Source organism: Dermacentor andersoni, chromosome 1, assembly GCF_023375885.2.
Source record: "Dermacentor andersoni chromosome 1, qqDerAnde1_hic_scaffold, whole genome shotgun sequence".
In the NCBI taxonomy this organism is placed as follows: Eukaryota; Metazoa; Arthropoda; class Arachnida; order Ixodida; family Ixodidae; genus Dermacentor; species Dermacentor andersoni.
The window spans coordinates 48,429,669-48,449,627 of record NC_092814.1 but is presented as its reverse complement, the minus strand read 5'-3'; the positions used below and the strand labels follow the sequence as shown (position 1 = coordinate 48,449,627).

Sequence of the window (19,959 nt, the reverse complement as noted above, 5' to 3'; positions counted from 1 at the left end):
GCATGTGTTAGCGCTGCTATAATTTTCAAATCAAGTATGCACCAACTCGCCCAGAAAGAAATTTTAATTCGGTCTATATTTACGGCCGTGCACCATTTACTGCGGTGTAGCGCAATGTGGTTAGTTTCCGACTATATTGACGCTCTTTATGCTCCCGTACAGGTAATTTTACCTGCTCTGTTATCGCTTCTTGTCTCGTTGAGAGCTACACCTTGCTACCTCTTGCGACTCGTTACGGCGCTTCGGAGGCGCGATAGGGCAGTTTCTTTTCTGGAAGTGGATACAAGATACCCAGATCCCACTCAGACCCACGTGAATTTTGTTAAGACCTTGTCTTCGATAGGCTTATGACATGGGAGTTATTAGCAATAAACAAGCGGAAACTACGGTTTAAATTTCTTTGCCGTATCTATTATAAGCAGACTTCTATTAGACTACGCTCGCGCGCGTTAGAGGGCCCCCAGAAACGCGGAGTGTGTTTTGCTGGAAAAGCGACGAAGCGAAGTGTACGCACCGTCAACGTTCCGCTCAGTCGGCTCGGTGGCGGAGCAAGGACAGCGTTCTGCTTTGCCCTAGCTGTTGGCTTGAGCGTTGTGCGCTAACATAGCATAAGCACACTAGCATTTCTGCTGAGCTGCAGTATGTATGCACCGGTCTGAGCAGAACCAACAGTGTACGTTCATCTGATGTTATCTAGTATTCTACTGGGTTTCCCGTCGGTCTCATTCGTGCAACGGGGAGGTGCGACGCCTACCCCGCCACTGCGGCACTCTTCGTCAAGCCAGCGCTGCGAGATTCCCGGTGGCTGCCGTGGCGCTCTTCCAACATGTCGCACCAGCGTGTGGTCGGAGGAGTTCGTCCGCAACACTGAACCTTGCTATAGCTGTCAGTGCTTCGCCCTTAGGACGAAAATGCCAAATATTCTTTGCTCGATGCCATGCCGTTATCCAAAACGTCTGTAAAGAGACACAGTAGATATCATGTGCACGTCCGCTCAGTACTCTGGTCGAATGGCCATACTTTTCCTGTCACGTGTGTTTGCTCTCTGTCATAGGTAGGTTGTTTTGTATGTGAACTTGTGTGTAAAGAATATTGGCCAAAGTAGTACCACAGAAGATGCTCTTTATTTCAGAATTCATCCATCACACTTGTGCGTTCATACACTCAAATGTTAGCATAGCAATAAATAAAAAAAATTGCATACTTGCAGTCGTGTCATCGCCCATAAGGTTCTGTGCCAGCAGCAACTAAGGTGCTGCGTAATATTGTTATACTTAATGTAGTGTGCTTACAGTGATAGAAATTTGTTCAATTGCTGTTTCTTTTTCATTGTGTTATAAGCGAAGTGAAATGTTGCTTCTTCAATGCACGTGTGAAGTTAATGGGAAGTGGGATGCCCAAGAATAACTGCTTTAATAGATTCAGTCGTGCATTCGTGCTCAAAACTTGTACAAATGTGTCTGTGCAATTATCACGCGCAGTTAATGAAGGGTTTTCTTTTACATCGCATCGTGAGCCTGGTTAAAGGTTGTTTGAAACAAGAACCATACTAGTAGAATAAATTAAAATTTTCGCGCTCTTCTGATTTCTGGACATTCTTTAATTTCCAGGATGGGTTCTTGTTAGCGTAAAGTAACCACGTTGTCTAGAGTTCAAAGCGGGTTGCAGAGGTGCGGGGGCGGGGGGGGGGGGGTGAAGGAGGAGGAGCGGCGGGGGGGGGGGGGGGGCGGAGACGGATCTGTAGACAGAGGCGGTGTAGGAGGAACGGGAAACCAGGATTACAGGCGTGATGTGTGCAATGCGTTTTGTTTCGGTTTTCTGGTTTTCGTTTGGGGTTTTATGCCGTACGTTGCCAAGGCAGATTAGCGACTCAAACATTATTAACGGTACGCTCAAATCGCAAATCTATTCGCGACTTGACTGTAGACTATGGTGTCCGTACTCTGCCTTGATGCGGTTTGTGATGCGTGACCGGCTAACGGAACAGTATTGATTCTGCGCCAGCTGGTGACAGATGCTCTTGTTCGGGATTTAGCAGGACGCCATCTACTGTTTTCCTGCAGCATTCGGGGTCACCACCAACGTTCTGGCAACCGTTTTGGGTCACTGCCGCTTAGAACTGCCTCTCTGGTGCCAAGCAGCACCACAGTTTGACACTGGCCGCTGGCACGAAGCTGGGCAACGCGCGTAAAAGCGGGCCCTGTCCCGCTTTATTTGTGGACGTCTGGTCACTTTACGCTAGCAGCTGGCAAAGTCACAGCTCTGGGAACTTTATTGGGATGGTTGCTGAAAGACATCTTAATGTGAAAGGGAGGAAGAAGTGCCGTTCAGAACAGTGGTTCTCAATGTCGCCATAAGGCAAAGCACTTTAAAAGGTTTGTTTTTATTCAACGCAACTCCGGCATATTTCTCTGGATAATTTAGCACACTCGCACCTAATCTTAAAACGCGTTTGGAGCAATATCTATTCACTCGTAAGTTTCCCGTGCACTGCTGTTTCTAGCAAGCTAGGGAATATTCTTCGGTATAACGTAGCGAGCGAGCTGCTTAGGGAGTAAATGGCTGGTTGAAGGCTACTAGTGCTTGATAGAGTCTTTGATAGAGTCTTTGCCAGAGTATTCTTTGACGGCGACCACTTTGCTGTTAGGTTTGCGGTTCTTGTAGTAGCAGTACTCTATGGCCAGGGTGATGCAAGCCATGACAACGCCGATGAAGATGACGATAAAAACGCCACCTGTGTAAAGGGAAGGTATTTATCAGGTGACTGCTTTTATTTCAAGAGACGCCACATCATTCCAGAATCCTACAAAAACTCTAATCCTATGGAGGTATGCGCAAACCTAGCCCCAGTTCAAGCTGCCGTAACACCTTGCACTGAGGCAAGGCACTTCGTTTCATAGCTTTGCGGAGAAACTGACCACAAAGGTTCCGCACAAGCACAATTCGTTGAAACTATTGTCAGAACGACGACATGTCGGGTAATGAAAATGTGTTTAACTGCGGCTGATTTTCTTCCATGATTTAATTTTATTGATGTAATCTAAAATTCAAAATAGTTGTCCTCTGAGCCAATCATACCCTATTGTAAACTTTATTTATTTTTGTTTATTAAAAAAAATACTTCAGCCTGTTCAAAGGCCAAACATGTGGGCAAAATTGTTATTCATGCAAATAGAGCACGTTACACGGCCAGAAGGTTATACAAGAAATACAGCGTGGAGAAAAAAAGAAAAGAGCGCACACATTTGCGCAGCCGAATTACAACAGCAGGTGCACAAAAAGGGAAGCCCTCTCGGTGCGAATAAAAAATAATAACATCGCCAAGGCAGGTACTACAAACGTATCGCTTGCAATCCGGGCACAGCTTAGTCATGTATTTGCAGTTTAATAAACAATCTAGGTATTTAAACAAATACTATTTGCTTTTTCTCCCTCCTGTCTTAAATTTTCGTATTTGTCATGAGCTTCAAACCCTTTGCTGTAGAGCGCTCTGATAGTAACAAAGTTAACGAACTGTAAAAGGTGCTAGTGACAGTCAACAACTTAGCGTAGCCGCTGGGGGAGCGAGGGATTTTTTGCATTGTTTCTTTTTTTTGGCACTCGGAAATGGAATTTCATACTAAAGCACGAGGCTAGTCCATCTCACTTTGGTCTTGCCTCATACTACATACCAATGTTCCGGATACTGATGCCGTCGCTTTGGCGCTCGCTGTCGTCACATGTGACACGGGCGGGGTTCTTGTTCCACCACGTTTCCTTGAGGCCTTCCAAGCGACGCTGGTTGAGTAGCTTGAGGATTCTGTCGACACCGAAAGCGAAAGAAAAAAAACTTGAAGGACGCTTAAGCTTCCCCTTTAGGAGTGGAACGCTTTGGCATTCAAAGATCCATGACTACTTCTCACGTTTCCCGGTAACTACAGCTTATACAACCGTAATGTTTTCCTGGAAACGCTAGCGGCGATCGCTGTGCACGAAAGTGGACTTTCTGGTTATTTTTTTTCTTTCCCCCTTCCACGGCGGGCGTCGCCGCTGCCGCGGATTCACGGAGGCGAGCGCCTTCTGGATGGTGCTGCAAGAATCCGAGTGGGGTGCGCCGCTCCTACTAAGACAGACCTAAAACGGCAGCTGGAAAAGGGGTTTGAGATTCTGCGTAACAGAATATGTTTTCTCGTATATTCAAATTACAACCCGATGCCATCATGTCTTTAGGTTGTGTTTAAGTCGTAGTTTGTAAATCTTTTGGCGTAGTTTACTTTGAGCAATTTAATTAGTTCAGCAACGCCTACGCGGCACGCGATGGGCCTGCATGATTCGGGATGTGTAGTTCGGGATGATTTTTCTCTAACGGACAACGCCTTTGACGCCGACACCGGGTTTTCTGCGACATGGGTCCATTAACGCTATTGCGTTAAAAATAAATAATGATTAAGTCTCGTCGTACCGCAAAGGCTTCCGCGCCAGGAAATGTCGCACTGTTTCGAGAGGGCTGGCGGTACACAGGTACAAGTGCCTCGTCATAACACAATCCAGCAGACTCTCGTTGCGCCTAGTGGAAATCGTGATGATTCACTGTGTAACTGATCCGAAAGCACGCTTCTACGCTACGTTTCTGATTGATTCGTGGGCGTTAAACGTCCCAAAGCAAAGCTGGGGCAACGACAGACGCCCTAGCGGACAGCTCCGCATTCATCTTGATTACCTGGGGTTACTTGACGTGCACCTAAACCCCAAAAAGCACGAACATTATTCACCCCATCGGTATGCGGCCTCCTTGACCAGGAATCGAACCTGCGACTTCGTTCTCAGCAGCATGCCGAACGCCTGAGCCACTAAGCCACCGCAGATAGTAATGCAACTTGCCTCAACAGACGTAATAGCGCAGTCAGTTTTTTAACGTTTGGTTATTTTTTAGCTAGTCTAAAGGCAACACTGATGTGCTTAAAGTTTTCAGGAGAAATTCCAAGTAACCGCTGTGCCAGTCGTCGTGACGACGTCCCCTGCCGCAATTGCTTCCTTTATACGGGGTTTTAAGGGTAACTCAATTTATAACGAATGTTTCTTATAGCGAACAATTTGCGTTATGATTTGGCCCGTCTTCGTAAGCAGGCTCAACTGTAGTGCCGTTTCGGAGATGTTCGGTGGCCATCTATATCCTGCTGGTACGGCTTCATTGCTCGAAAGTGAAGCAGACGACAAACGTACGACGTGCCGACGTGTGCATGCATGCGTGCGTGCGCGTGTGTGTGCGTGTGTTATGGGAGCGAACCGCAAGCGGTGAAAGCTCTTCCGTGCTCTGAGAACTTTTACAGTCGATTGCACAGTGTTTACGTAAGAGCCAACAAGCGCCATGCGGATAGTGGCTCATGTTAATACTTCTTTGAAGACCACCATGTGACGTGATGCCGAATAAACTGAATAAACGAATTGAGACAAGATAGCCTCAAAGCAAACAAGGGGCGCTATAACGTAAAGCTATTCCAAACTTTTCTATTCCAATTATGCAATCAGCTCTCCGCGATTGGTCAAAAACTTTTTGGACCACCCTGTCTGTCACACGACGTCACGAAAACTGCGATAGCTCCCCATCTGATATGACGTGAACACACTGATTATACATGATTGGAAAGAAAAAAGTTATTTATGATGCGACGCCTTTTCGCCATTAGGCCTCGGCTATTGATCAAAAGTTTTCGGGCGACACCCACTTTACCTGCCTGTCACGCGGCCTCGCAAAACCGCGAGAACCCACCATGTCACAGTGTCGTGTAAGCGTTAAAGATGCATTAATGTGCCGAAAAAAACTGAATTTTTTTCTGAATAGTCGCAGGCTGCTCCGTTCGGAAAGGAATAAAAGATGGCTGCCGCCGATCGTTCAGGCACTGGCTACTCGCATCTGCCGGAAGGCATGGGTTTATTTGCATACATTAAAGCTTTTTACGTGGCTGTGTAACGTTTTCGAGCACTTTCGGCACGTTTACGACCTCGTTCTGACAACTTTGCTGGGGATTCGTTTTAGCGATATTCTTAACCTTCCGCTGCATGCCGTCGTGATTTTCGGCCAGCCACCGCAAACTAAGGGAAAGCGGATCAATCACAGACGCCGGTACCACCCTCTTCATCCAGTTATCGAGTTTCAGTGCACTGACTCGGCCCCATCGAATGTCTCTCCACTTGAGCGTGCTCCTCGCCTCTTGTCAGCCAAGTAGATAAAACAAGCCGCTCAGTGTAGCTAATGCCATTCGTTTTTAAAGCAAAGAAAAGTGACCTCCTATAAGCGAGGAGAGCGTCTGATGGGTCCGTTCAGACAACCCTGCGGGTCACCGCCCAATGCTTGCGTCGGCGGTTACGCAAATTTGACGTTAGGAGATTGGAATAAAAAGATATTGGAATAGTTTTACGTTATAGAGCCGGAGCACCGTAAAGCCGTGTAGCGCTTTCGCAGTAACCAACTAAATTGCTGCAGCTAACGACACCCACCGACAAACACGTGAGCCACAACGCGTATACCTACGCGCTTGAAAGCTGGTCCTTCAAGGGCGAGTTCTGTTGAACCGCCAGTGCCAACGGCTTTCTGCTGAATTCACTGCCCACGGAGACGAGGTCACAGTTGGTCATTGTGGCGTACTTCACACGGGTTGAGTCCGCTGCAATGCAAGTACAGTCACGCGTGACGTTTACCATATGGAAGCCACACGATGGTTGGCTGAGTTGCGTGTTCAAACCAATAAATGCTGGTGAATACCGAGGGGAGTACAGCCGAAGCCGTAGGTCAGCAGATGGTATAGAATGATATATGACAGACGTCGTGGGCTTTAGTACGCACCAATTGCGCTTTGTCCGTCTTTTTTCACAGTTTGCCTATACTACATAAATGATTTACCTTTCGCTTTTATAAATGCTAAAATTTACTTGCATTTCTTTTTTGCTTCATCGAGTCTTGTCTACTTCGGTCTGTTCACTTAGCGGCCTTCTCATGTCCCTAACTCCGTTGAAAAGTTTGGTAAGTGACGCGTATAGAGTGGGGGGCGTGAATGACGCACCGAAAGAAGCGTGCTTCAACTTTTCGCTGCCTGAAACTCGGTGCTGTAACTTACCTCATTTATTCTGGTGTTCAACACCGACCGTATACGGCTCTCTGACACTGGCGGTGGAAAACGAAAAACTGTGACGCAGAATGCTAAACTAGACGGAAGGCTACTCTTTAACCATGAATGAAGCCGGGCGGCATTTCGAAAGCGCCTTCACTACAATTAACCTATTCGAGCACTGAAAGGAAGCTGCGTAACGAGAACTGGTAGTATTATTGTCTGTCATATTGAAGCTCGAAGTGAAACAACGCGTGCAGAAAGGACACAAATATTATGCATTGTTTGTGTCCTTCTTGTCCACGTCGTATCAGCGCTTTGAGTATGTTAGACCAAACGCAATGTTTTCTCTGACATAGAAAGCCAGGAAAATAGCACAAGACGGGTTATCCCTTGAAAAAGGTCTCTCCACCGACCGAAACTGTTGGGTAAATGAACCGAAGATAACTGCGAAGTTGTGCTTCTCATATATAGTGCACTCTCTTTAAACTGAACCTCAAGGGACCAGGGAAATTGGTTCCATTCATCAAGAGTTCTATTTACTGAGAGACAAAGCATAATACGATTGCATGAATACAAAACCAACCAACCATGAGGATGGTGTTTCATTTAAGAGGCAGTTTCGTTAAAGCGATTTCCGTTTATCGAGATTCCACTGTATACACACACACACAACTGACGGTGGTCGACTTCGGACCACTATCAGTTGCACTTCGCTCCTCAATGAGGCAGGACGGGGGTCGAGCGAACTCCTGAACAACACTTTGCAGTGTGGCGAACGCGCGGTTTAAATCATGGATTCGAGACCCCAAAGAAGTGTGACGTAATGCTAATGCATTTTTCTCGCATTTACCGCTACATCGCCACAGAATTTTTTTATTTGTGTGTTTTTCTCTCATTTTCTTTACTGTGCTACAAACGCATTACTTTACGATAAGCTCTCTGTCTTGTCTCCATTTTCAAGTGCCGTTTTTCTAACATGAAGACGTACCACCAAGCTCAAGTCGAGACGTTATTGCTGTTTTCTGTGTGACTGCTCCTTTTGACAATTTGAACAGCGTTTTCGAACGCGACCCGTTATTAGCTATATCAGCAAAAATGGCGCGCTCGAATCATTTCTTCGTGTTGTTTTTTTTTTTTTTGACGCCCCGAGCAATGCGTTTATATTCGCAAGACACGTGTGATGACGTCAAGGAACGACACAGTGAGGGAGATATCGCTACAGTGCTTAATGTTTGCTTTTTTTTTTGCTTTTCTGCTAGGAAGTTTCATGTGGTTTAATTTGAACAACTAGGGATCCTTTGAGCGTGTATTTAGCTCTCGGCGCAGGGGTTGAGTCTCGATTTGGGATTTAACGAAACCCGGGTTTTAAACTGGTCTTTAGCAACAGGGCTCCATAGCCGCTGTGCTAGTGCGGCTGGTTGTGCGTCCGTGAGGACAGACCACCAAAACTCGCTATACCCTGCTGGCTCGCCGATGACTCACCGATGAACGCGAACCCTTCCTGCGAGCCCTTGGACTCCTTGACCCTTCGCACACCTTCCTCAAATTCCGTGGGCATGCTGGCCTCCTGCATGGTCCACCAGATCTTCGTATATTTGTCACTCACTGGATAGTCCCACACTGCCAGTTTCGCACGCTCTTCGTCGCTCAGGGTGTCGTCCAAGGACATATTCTTCCAGATGCTGAAAAATCAAACTTAAGATGAAGGACAAAACGGGTAATGCGGTGAAGGTGAAGTGGTGCAGCATGCTTGGTTTTAGGCTGACTTGGCCCAGTTGTAGTCACATTGTCGCTGTCCGGGCCACTAAGTTCACTATCTTTTTTATTCGGACATTTAGGCGAATGCTCACGAAGAGAGGCAAAAAGAGGCTGTCTTCTAGACTAGGCCTACTCGCTGTACTTCGGACAAGTACAGCAAATCAGAACTCGAAACAAAACACTATAGTAGGTACAGAGATTTGGTACGCCATCATAAACAACAAAATAAGCACGCGCGCACAAAACATTTCTTTAAATTCAGGCTTACTGCTACGCACACAGAAGTACGCACAAAGTCTGCGAAGTTCATATAGCAGTGTGTGTCAAACAACACACGGCGCATTTACATAAGGGCAAGCAATTAGCGAATATGGCGACATCTGCGCAAATTTGGTCACATACATTTGTACTAATGTGAACCAACAAATAAGAAAAAAAAGCAAGCCTGCTTGTTTTACTTATAGTATGCAATCTGAGGTAGAATAGTATATGCCTGTCCATTAGTATTCGCTATTGTTGTGCTGTCATTCTGATGCAGCTAACTGTGGCTCCCTCTCAGTGGCGTTGGACGTGGGCGCAAGGAGGCCCTGCAAACACACTGACAGCCAATTGTAATTCACTAAGGCAAAATAACCAATTCACTCCCCTTCCCCCTGTCATAGTGAGTCTACCTATACACTGACATTCGATGCTGCGTGGCGTTGCAGTCAGTGACGGTAATGGAATGGAGGAAGAGGTCAAGAAAGTTGGAAACGAAATACAGGGTAATTGAAAGTGTAAATAGATAACCAGGACTCATCAAAAAGAAAGTGAGAGAAACAGAAACGGTGAATTGGATGCAAAGACTGGAAACAAAGAACACCATGGAGATTTACAAGAATGGGAAGAAAAAATCTGTACGATAACATAAAAGGCAGTGTCTTGCTATCTGAGGCTCGAGTTGGTTGCCCAAGGACAAAAACATACCGGAGCAAATATTCGCATCAAGATGACGCATGTGTCTGCTGCAGCAAAAATCCGGAGACCACTGGGCATATTTTAATGGAATGTGAACGGATTCACCCGGTGAGACCCGTTGGTAACATACACGTTACAGAAGCGCTTGGTAATGAAGGGATGGAAGCATCAACTGGGCTGTGGTCGAGATAAGCAAGAGACGTTTGGAGTATTGGTGGAAAAAAAAAGCAGGGAAGAGATTGATATGACCGAATCCGTTACAGGTGTAGGTAGCGGTACAAGGTAGGTAGAGAAGTTTTGAAGAAGAGAAAAAAATATTGGAGTTGATACAAAAATGCTAGAATGAAATGCATCTATAGCACACCTGAGTAAGTCAAGCAGGCTAGGTGACTATCTGTCATCGCCCCGTTTCAAAGGGGATGCCATAAAATCATCATCGTTAAAGAATGCTGCTCACTCGTAGAACTTGGACTCGATGTAGGCCATGCGATCGAAGTAAGTCATCGATGACGTGTCCTTCTGGGGCGCGTACTTAATCTTGTACTGCTTGGCGAGGTCGTCGAGGGACTCGATGGGTGAGTCGAGTCGGGACACGGTCAGGAAGGCGGCCAGGTTGGCCGTGTACGAGGCGATGATGATGAAGCCGAACAGCCACCAGGTGGCCGCCACTAGGCGTCCGGAAAGGTTGCGTGGTGCCTCGCCACCACCTGCGCGTTTGAGAGAGCCAGCGAAGGAACGGCTTCTTGCGCGCGAAGGCAGGACGCGGTACGGACACACAACGTCCCCCTGCATGCGACGCGAAACCCGCAGCTGCAACTGTCAAGGACATAGCTGCAATGTATACGTGGACCGATATCAGAGTCAGTACAACACTGGGCGAGTTTCGTTGCTTAATTACAATGCACAGTAATGTTTTTTTTGGTGCTGCTAATGTACATAAATATTTTGGGATGCTGTAGAATTATTTTTGACTTAGTACAATTTCTTTCTATGTATATTTGCTGCTGAAACAGCCTCTCTTTTTGTAAGATGCGTGTACCAACCTCGGAGTCAGTGCGATCTGTGTGATATAACCACTCACATTACGATCCTGCCATGAACGTGGGTTTCGTTGGCTCCGCCAGCATAAGTAGCCAAGGTGGAACGCTCATCAGAGGATACACAAAGCATATTTCCGGCGGGATAACCCGCAATGCAGCGTATGGCAAATACACGCGAGTTCCACCAAAGTGTCGATGAGCAAGGCTTAAAGGTGGCGTCGTTATGTAGCCTGTGATCAGCCCTTCCTCTCCTGTTTGGGCTCTCACGTCCACCGTTTACCTGGTGCAAATAGATACGAAGTTCGCAAACGCATGCAATAGCTTATGCAAGGTATGTCAAACCAATGACAACTCATGGCCGGGCCCTCCAACAATTCATTTGCGCAAGGAAATAAACTCTTTTCTGTGGTCGAACTAATTTGGTCACAGCCGCATCAACTTACACTATATGGCTTATTTCCTGCCTCATCGTTTCGAGAGCGTGTTTAAAAAAAAGTATTTATAATCGCCGCCTACAAGCGGCGCGTTCTCACTACGACGACCTCCATCGTCTGCTATGCTATGCTTTCCTACAGACCTGTGGCGCTTGCCAGTTGTATAGGAAAGACCATGGAATGTATGGTTTTAACGCGCCTGGAGTGGTTTTTGGAGAAGCTTAATGTATATCCAGACGCGATGACAGGTTTTCGAAAGGGTAGGTCGTCCATCGACAGCGTCATTGACTTAGTAACGACTGCTGAACATCAGAAATGTCGCTGTCGATTGACGGCTGCTGTCTTTCTGGATATCAAGGGTGCTTTTGTCAATGTTCTGCGTGATGCAATTTTAAACGCCCTTGAAGAATATGGCATTGGTGGCGGCCTGCATTAGCTGGTAGCCAGCTATCTTCAAAAGAGAGCAATATTCATGACAACTCTAGACGGTGATACAAGGAACCATCCCCCTATCGTGGTGTGCCTCAAGAAGGTGTACCGAGACCAGCTTTTTTTACTGTTGTTCTCGTCGGACTCGTCAAAGAACTCGCAGGCACAGTCTCGGTCTCTGTGTACGCAGATAACATCTGCACATGGACCACGAGCTTAATGCGCTTGCAAGTACAAACGAAGCTACAGCGTGCTGTGTCAATAACGTCGATATACATAAACAGTCGTGGACTAGAGCTCTTACCGACAAAGAGTGTGACCATGGCGTTTACATGCGTGTACATGATACTTACATGTACGAATATACAGAACATGCTTTTGCAGATGGTTCTGTAACACAGACCTCTTCCGCGGTAGCTTACACAGTACCTGGGAAGGGGTCACGCAACGATTCCAGATAGGACACAAAGCATCGTCAACAGCAGCTGAGTTGACTGGCGTTCCAGAAGTAGTCCGCTGCATACTGCAACAAATCCTTGAGAAATGGACACTGTTCTATGACTCGAAACCCGCACTGCAACTCATAAGCAATTACATGAATCACAGAACCGCATACAGTTCTCTAGTTTATGACATCATGGCTCTGCTCGCTGAGGCGTCTCAATCCGGGCATACCATCGTGCTGCAGTGGATTCCTAGCCATTGTGGAATAGCTGGAAAAGAACAAGCTGACGTGGAGGCAAAAAAAAGGCACACATTGACCGGAAGATTATAAAACTTAATTTTTCTCGGTATGACATCAACGCTTTGCTCCATAACTCCGTCAAAACCTCTATGGCGCGACAATGGGACAGCCCCGAACATCGGCATGAGCGCCTCCAAAGACTTGACGCTATTTGCGATTCCGGCTTCCACTTCGGTTGCGGAGACGCTAGGAAACACTCACTAATCGATTGCGGCTTGGTGTGGCATACACTCGCCGATACCATCACAAGATTTAACGAGAATGAGACACGGACTGTAACGTCTGCCACACTCCAGAGACAATAGCTCACGTACTTATTGTGTGCCCTCAATATGTGGCCGAGCGAAGGACACTTAAGTCTAGTGTTGACTGCTTAGACTTCCGCCCCTATTCGGAAGCATATATTTTAAGCGTGTGGAAAAGAGTTGACCATGCCCAATGCACCATAAAATCACTCTTGAACTTTCTATGTGAGACTGGCTTAGACGGTCGTCTCTAGAAACTGTGACACGTGAGGACAGTGCGAAATGCGTTTGCGCGATAACGTTGTGTGCACAAGATTGTTCGCGCGCGTATTGTGTCTGAAGCGCGCATCCGCATATAGGACAACATGTAAACAGTCGTTAATTGTACCATATCATAATTACCTGCCACGTACCTTTCCCTGTATCTCCGACTTCCCCTTACCCCTGTGAGGAGTGGCAGGCTAGAGACACGCTCTCCAGGCCGACCTCTGTTCCTTTCTCTTCATTAAAATCTACTCCTCCTCCTCCTCCATTGTCTGATCAAAGAAACTGGGATGTCATACCTATAGCGCGCATGAGCTTGGAAATTCTCAAACAGTCACCTCAGATTGAAAGACGAGCAGCTCTGAGGATAATTCTTATGTAATCAGAAATCCCAGTCAGAGCTTTGTGGCCTCGGAGGAGTCAAATCTTTGCTGTACGTAACCTACAATTAAGTGCTAGTTCAATTCTAATTCAATCGAGAATATTGGTTGTCATTTTATTGGTATGAAAAAAAAAAGCAAAAATTACTGACGTAGAAGGCGGACTCCGTGGCACACAATATAAATAAGATGAACTCAATTTTTCGGGTCGTGGCTAATGGAAAAGCACGTGTAGCCGTGATCGCATGTATGAATATACCTAAAAGTGGTGTTGAGAACTTGTATACTAAGAAACTGCAGGGCGTGTTATCGTGCTTTGTGGAGAGAGTTGGAAGACCGCAATGATTTGTTGGCACTTTTCCAAAACCACAACAGTTGTTCCCAAGCGCATGGGATAGCTTGGGATGGGATAGACATTCAATGAACTGACCCTGGGGTGTGAGCGATGTCATGCAGAACCAGAGGCACTCTTTCAGGTTAAAGTCTCGTTTCTCCTCGTCGTCCTTGTATTTCTCCTTGTTGTTTCGGTAGCTGTACGGGCTCAGCCGATCGAAAAGGTACATGAGGAAGCTGCGAGGAATGAGACACTCATGTAAGCAGCAATATTCCGCCGATTTCCAAACCGTGTAAGGTTATTGCTGTGAGACGATCATTCAATTGGCCTATCCAAAAAATCTCGCGTTGCCAGAATGTAAATGTGAATCCGACTGCGATGTAAAAGTTTACCAAATACTGTGACGATGAGCGTTGCATCATAAGTTCATACCGCATACTATTTTGTAGTAAACTTGATGCCGCCGAAAGCCGACATAGCATGCACACGCTGTATTATGGAGCCTATTTATTCCGAAACGGCTCACGAGTCAAATATTTTTATCGAAATAATAAAGATAAACAAAGTTGATCTACTTAAAGAGCGATTTAAACCTTGCTGATGTCCTGTCGAGCTAAGTTTATGCCATCACGCATCGTTAGCAATGACACTTAAGGAGCGTTACAACTGAATAAAATTTTCCAAAGCTGCTTAACCAGCAGTTGCTTGCCTAATTAAAAGAAATTAGCAGAACCAACATGTTCACGGCCTATAGAAGTCTTCCAAGCATACGCTGATACTTTGGAAGCGCTTAGGACGTCACAATGTCAAATGCAGAAAAGCTATCTGACATCTCAAACGCTTTAATTGGCAAATAAAAGTAGTTCATGTTGCTGACCGATGTTTGACTAAGAGGGCATAGCTCAGTATAGTACGTACGTTATTTTTAACGAAAACATTGAGATGAAATAGCAAATATGATGTAATAGTTGGCAAATTATGCCTACCACACGCTGTCAAATGCTTAGCAGCCTCACTATTTTCTTTCTTGTTATTATATACTAGAATCACTGTGCGTTTGTTCTGTGGTTTATTGAAAATGTCGCCAACCTTGTAAAAAAGTATGCTGCGAGGATACATCCCCACACGTTTCCCTCGAGCACGGTGAGGAACTTGAAAAGCGACGATTTCACTTCGGGTTTCTTCATGAGTATGGAGATGCCCACCAGGTCGTAGTAGGGCACAGTGAAGTCCACCACCGTTTCGCGCTCGGCCATGACCGAAATTGGCCCCAGTGCGATGTCCGCGTTCTGCAACGTGCGTAGGCAACCAAACAGAGCATTTTTCTCTATTCCAAGAAAAAAAGCAGCTTCTGTGGTCTTCATACGAAGGGACAACCTTTAAAAAAGCTAGCCGCTGTGTTTCTTTGACTGCTTGTGCTTGTTATTTAGGGAGAATAATGGTTTAATGTAGGCTACATTGTAGGGACAATTTCTTCTGGAAAATTGGAATTTGTATTCAGTGGTTACCTTGACACTTTCATAACTACATTTCTTACGATCATACTATATACAGTGACAGTGACACAGAATAGGCCTTGGAATGGGGTCGTTCCGGTCATAGGGATTCCTACAATAATTACTTGAGGGAACTCTGGCGCTGCAATCGTTCAGCCGCCATGGGAATGATGGGTGGTACATTGATTTGTCTGATCTTCGTGCTTGTGGATCCAGAAGTTCTTGTGGCTTTGTTCATTACGCTTTATCTGCTTTTATTGTCCTAAATTTTAGGGCAATCTATACTTTTCCAAGTGCGGAAGACTCTGCGAACACGTACAATCGCTACTAATTGCAGCGGTTCAGCCTGTCAAGATGGCTGAATCGAAACACGCCATGCGTCTCAACGCACTGGCTTGCCCGTGAGAAATTCGCAAGGCCGTTCTACGCCGCTTGTCGATGCATGCGCCCGCGGCGTAATGGTTTCAATATTGGGACTCTGTGCTAGAGGTCCTGCGTTCGAAGCCTGCCGTGGGATAATTTAGTTAATGTTTATTTATTTACTGTTTACGCGGTACCTTGTTGAAAATGACGAGTTTATCAAGTCGCGAAGCCGTTTGAAGCCAGAAAGACGAAGCTTAGGCAAATCCTTGTACTATACCTATCACTTCCATGCTGGCTGAACCGTCCCGATTGCAGCTCCCGTAGACACAAGCGCCAGAGTTCCCGCTAGTAATTGTATGAAACTCTCCATGGTCCTTGTGCTCTACAGAGTACTGAACCGCACTGCGCATCATGTCTTCCAATACGCATATGGTTGGACATTGCAATAGGAATAAGAAGACAGGTCGTGGGTGTAACCTTACATTCGCTCTGTGTCTCGTAGACTTACGCTGGACATTAAATTAGGAAAGATATGCGTCGCTGTGCATTGAGAGAAATGCCAGTTGAACTACAAGACCTGACAGGTGTTTTTATATGAAGCATATAAAGTAAGTTCGCATAATGCCGTATGGGCATAGTGTTTAACGTTCCTTCTAGCTGTGGTCGCTTATAGACAGAGCATTGCATCAGTAATGGATTACTTGAGCATAATCGTTCGTTGACTGGTGGAACACCATCTAACATTTTGTTACACTGTCGCGATTGCAAGTGTACTCCGAAATTTGCATTCTAGTATACGTTCTGTTCAGACATAAGAAAGAAGTGCGCTTATGGTAGAAGTAGGGGATGTTTTTGCGCTCAGTCTACGTGCACTTGAACTTATTTCGCCGATTATTAGACAGTACCAGCAAACAAACGCGTGTCACAGATTTTGTCGAATAATTTTTTTTTCTTTTTGTCTTAGATTTTGTCTCGACGTTTCAATGTGTCGACGTACAGAGACGTTTAGACAAGGGAACTTGTCGGAGACAAGTCCCATTGTCGAAACGTTGACTCCAGATACATATTTCTCATATATATTGCTCATTTATTTGGACCTATCATGTCGTACGTTTCATCACACTGAAAAGAATTTTTTGGTCGCATAGAGATGTCCCTGGAACCAACGTTTCGGCAAGGATACTTGAAAAAACTTTGCCTCCACAGACATTTCCTCTTGTTCGACTACGGTCGATCATTTGAAGTCTACATCTTCCCTTGAAACTCGCCTTGTTTGGCTATCCTGTCAAAGAATCCACCTTTTCAAGGTGCAAATAGATAGTCTGCAGTCACCTAGGTCAAAAGACGTCGACTCTATGTGCGGATCGAGTCAGCATGATCGATGATAGAGCCATTTGCAACACAGGAAGTTTTGATGTCAGAAATAGTATGGCTTAGTTTTGAATTCAGGTGCGGATTTCGGTGCCCAGCACACCTGCCTGTCGTTCCATCTTTGGATCGAAGAACGTTTTCGATGCCAGCCTTTCGAGCTGTTTAAACCATAACGTTCTTAGTAATGCTAATGTAATAAATAATTTCTTAACTTAACCACATAGGTGAGCTCACCTAGATCTCAAAACAAAATATTACCGAAAAAAAGTAAAAAAAAAAATCCGAAATTTGCTCATCAGCACATGTTGGTAAGCCTGGATGCAGGGGAGCGTTTTAGGTGTTTGTAGTTTCGATAACATAGTTTATCTACACGGTTTAGATAACTAGCCAATCGCATGATGGCGTGCAGCTTGCGTGATTATGTCACCAATTAGCTTACCTTATCGACGAGCTCCCGGATCATCCCGTTCCATTGTTTGGTGGTAGTGTTGATGGAGCCAAACATCTTGTCCTGGACTTCGTATATAGTGTACTCGAACTTTAGTATCTTCTTGATTTCGTCGATCAAGTCTATGCAGTAGCCTTCGAACTGGTCCTCCCCGCTGCTGGTGTTCTTCTTGACGATGAACGGCGGTTGCTGGGCGCAGCGATGGCGTCGAGCATCAGTGGGGTGCCGCTGCTTCGATTAAGTTGGTGCTGTGCTCTCACGCGAAGGCTGCTCATCCGACGTTTGAGTAAGTGCGGCACCGAACCACTTGTGAACGCGTCCAGAGTGAAATGAAATGGAATTTTAAGGACACGAATAACGTGCCGTATTGCGGTTCGCTTGCCGTATATCTGGTAGTGTTTATTTATGGCGATATACAAGGTGTTTCAGGGAACACTTTCAAAAATTTTTAGATGTTGCCCGTGGCAGGTATCACAATTCTAGTCGATGAGCTGGTCTACAATACTTGCATAAAAAATTGAGATGCACAATCGACTAATTAATAACAATTAACTAATTAAGTTTGTAACTAATTGTATTGTGGCCCATATTGCAATTTACAAATTATGGCCGTGGAGTTCGCAAGGTAGATCCACTTGGAAGAAATTTTCAAGATGGCGTTCCAGTTAATTTGTTAACAAAACGTCGCGTCATGCACTGAAGCACACAAGCCAGTGCATTTCTCCGTAAAGTTCGGGAATTTATATCTCGAAACTGGTGCCGTCCTGAGAATTCGTTCCAAGAGGATCCGCCTTGCCATGTCCACTGCTAGAATTTGTAAATTGCAATATGGGTCATAAGATAATTAGCTAAACAGGTAATTAGTGAATTCTTGTTATTTAGTTAAATTTGCATTTCAATTTATTGTGCAAGTAGTGTCCGCCGCTTCGAGTAGACCGGCTCATAAACTAGAATTGAGCTATCTGCCACAGGCAACCTTTAAAATTTTGAAAGCGTTCGCTGAAACACCCTGTATGTTATGTCCCACTATCATACTGGCGAGAGCTTTGTCATTCAAAAGTCCGAATCGAGTACAGCCTGTTTAACTTTTTAATGGGTGCAAGATAAAGTCAATGTGCGTGAGATTATATTTTTTGCATATTTCTTTCTGCTTTGTAACAAATGAACATCAAGCCAAGTTTTAAAATATTTCAAAGCAAAATAAGAAGTATACAGGACGTCTAAAAGTCGACTGATACATTAAGGAAAAAAAATTGGAGAAATTCGTGGATTTCCTTGTCTTCCTTAATGGGCTTACATACATGTGCAGTAGTGAACTAAAGGATATGATATTCTGCCGTTGGTTCATGTGAGCTAATACGCTCAGAATGTTGGCGCTGAGTTACGCCTGATCGCTAGCCTAGGGCAAAAGTCTGTTGAAGAGGCACTGCCTTGTACTTTACTCGCACCGCATAGCCCGTCAATCGCATACATAGTTTGCATATTCCAAGAATGTATTACAGGGAAACCGTAATATCAACCAGTAGTGGTAATTCCTGCGTGTTGGTAAGAGAAATGTTTATGATATGGAGTTGGAGTAGCCGAGAAAAAATATTTCGCATCCTACTACAGGTTTAATATATAACAAGAGGGCAAAGAACGAGGGAAAAAAATAAGTTTCATGCTGCAACTCGCACATAATTTGAGAAAAGGGCAGCAGTGAGCACCATAATATGAACAAAGTGGAAAACGAAGCTTTGTGACACCGTCAGTAAACAAAATGTTATCCATCTCAGTTGCTCAGTCAAAAGAATAGAATTGTGTATTGACGGTGCCATAGAGCTCCACTTTATTGATTTCATGCGACTCACTGCTGACCCTTTCCGAGCTTTTATCTGACTCATATACATGTGCGTTATGTTCCTTTCTCTCGTCCTTTGGTTTCTTGTTATAAATCAAACCTAACTTGAGGCTATTAGGTCTTGCCGTTGAGAGCGGGAGTTGGCCGACGTTGAGGAGGATTTTGAGAACTGAAGGTTTATTTACATTATTTACAGTAATAAAACAAAATAATGATCAGTAATAAAGTCATCGACGGCCGGCAGCATATCGAACGCTGCGGTCCATGGCAAGAAGAAAGAAAAAACTCTTCTCCCTGTCTCTCGCTTTTAACCCCTTCAGTCTCTCTGGGTCACGTCATTTTCGGCCAATTGTCGAGCCAGCTCAGGTGTCCTCATTTTCCTCCAATCACAGGCGGCCGTGCCAGTGCCGTCACATTCGGCCAATGGGGACGCTCCAAGGGCTCCATTGTTTGAGGGTTGCCTTGCCTTCGGCGTCTCCTTCAGCGCTCAGCCGGAGGAGACGGGTTGTTCTCCAAAGACCTTCTAGAGCCGCAAAACAGTTTTGCTCGTTTGCAGTTTTGCAGTTTTACACACACACACACACACACACACACACACACACACACACACACACACACACACACACACACACACACACACACACACACACGCACACGCACACGCACGCACGCACGCACGCACGCACACACGCACACACGCACACACGCACACACACACACACACACGCACGCACGCACGCACAGTCATATCATAAGAAGCCAACAAA

The 19,959-nt window shown here is 45.5% G+C and overlaps 1 protein-coding gene across 1 annotated transcript in view; it reads right to left on the bottom strand.

Moving 5' to 3' along the window:
* Positions 1-1,102: 1,102 nt before the first annotated feature.
* Positions 1,103-19,959, bottom strand: part of Ir25a (ionotropic receptor 25a) — a 39,857-nt gene continuing 21,000 nt past the window's right edge. Inside the window, exons 9-16 of the mRNA XM_050194523.3 lie at positions 17,344-17,541; positions 14,764-14,963; positions 13,771-13,910; positions 10,261-10,510; positions 8,571-8,770; positions 6,512-6,644; positions 3,672-3,799; positions 1,103-2,734 (exon numbers count right to left, since the gene is read on the bottom strand). Of these exons, the coding sequence (XP_050050480.3) occupies positions 2,577-2,734; positions 3,672-3,799; positions 6,512-6,644; positions 8,571-8,770; positions 10,261-10,510; positions 13,771-13,910; positions 14,764-14,963; positions 17,344-17,541 (1,407 nt within the window). The 3' untranslated portion in view covers positions 1,103-2,576. The remainder of the gene's footprint in view (positions 2,735-3,671; positions 3,800-6,511; positions 6,645-8,570; positions 8,771-10,260; positions 10,511-13,770; positions 13,911-14,763; positions 14,964-17,343; positions 17,542-19,959) is intronic.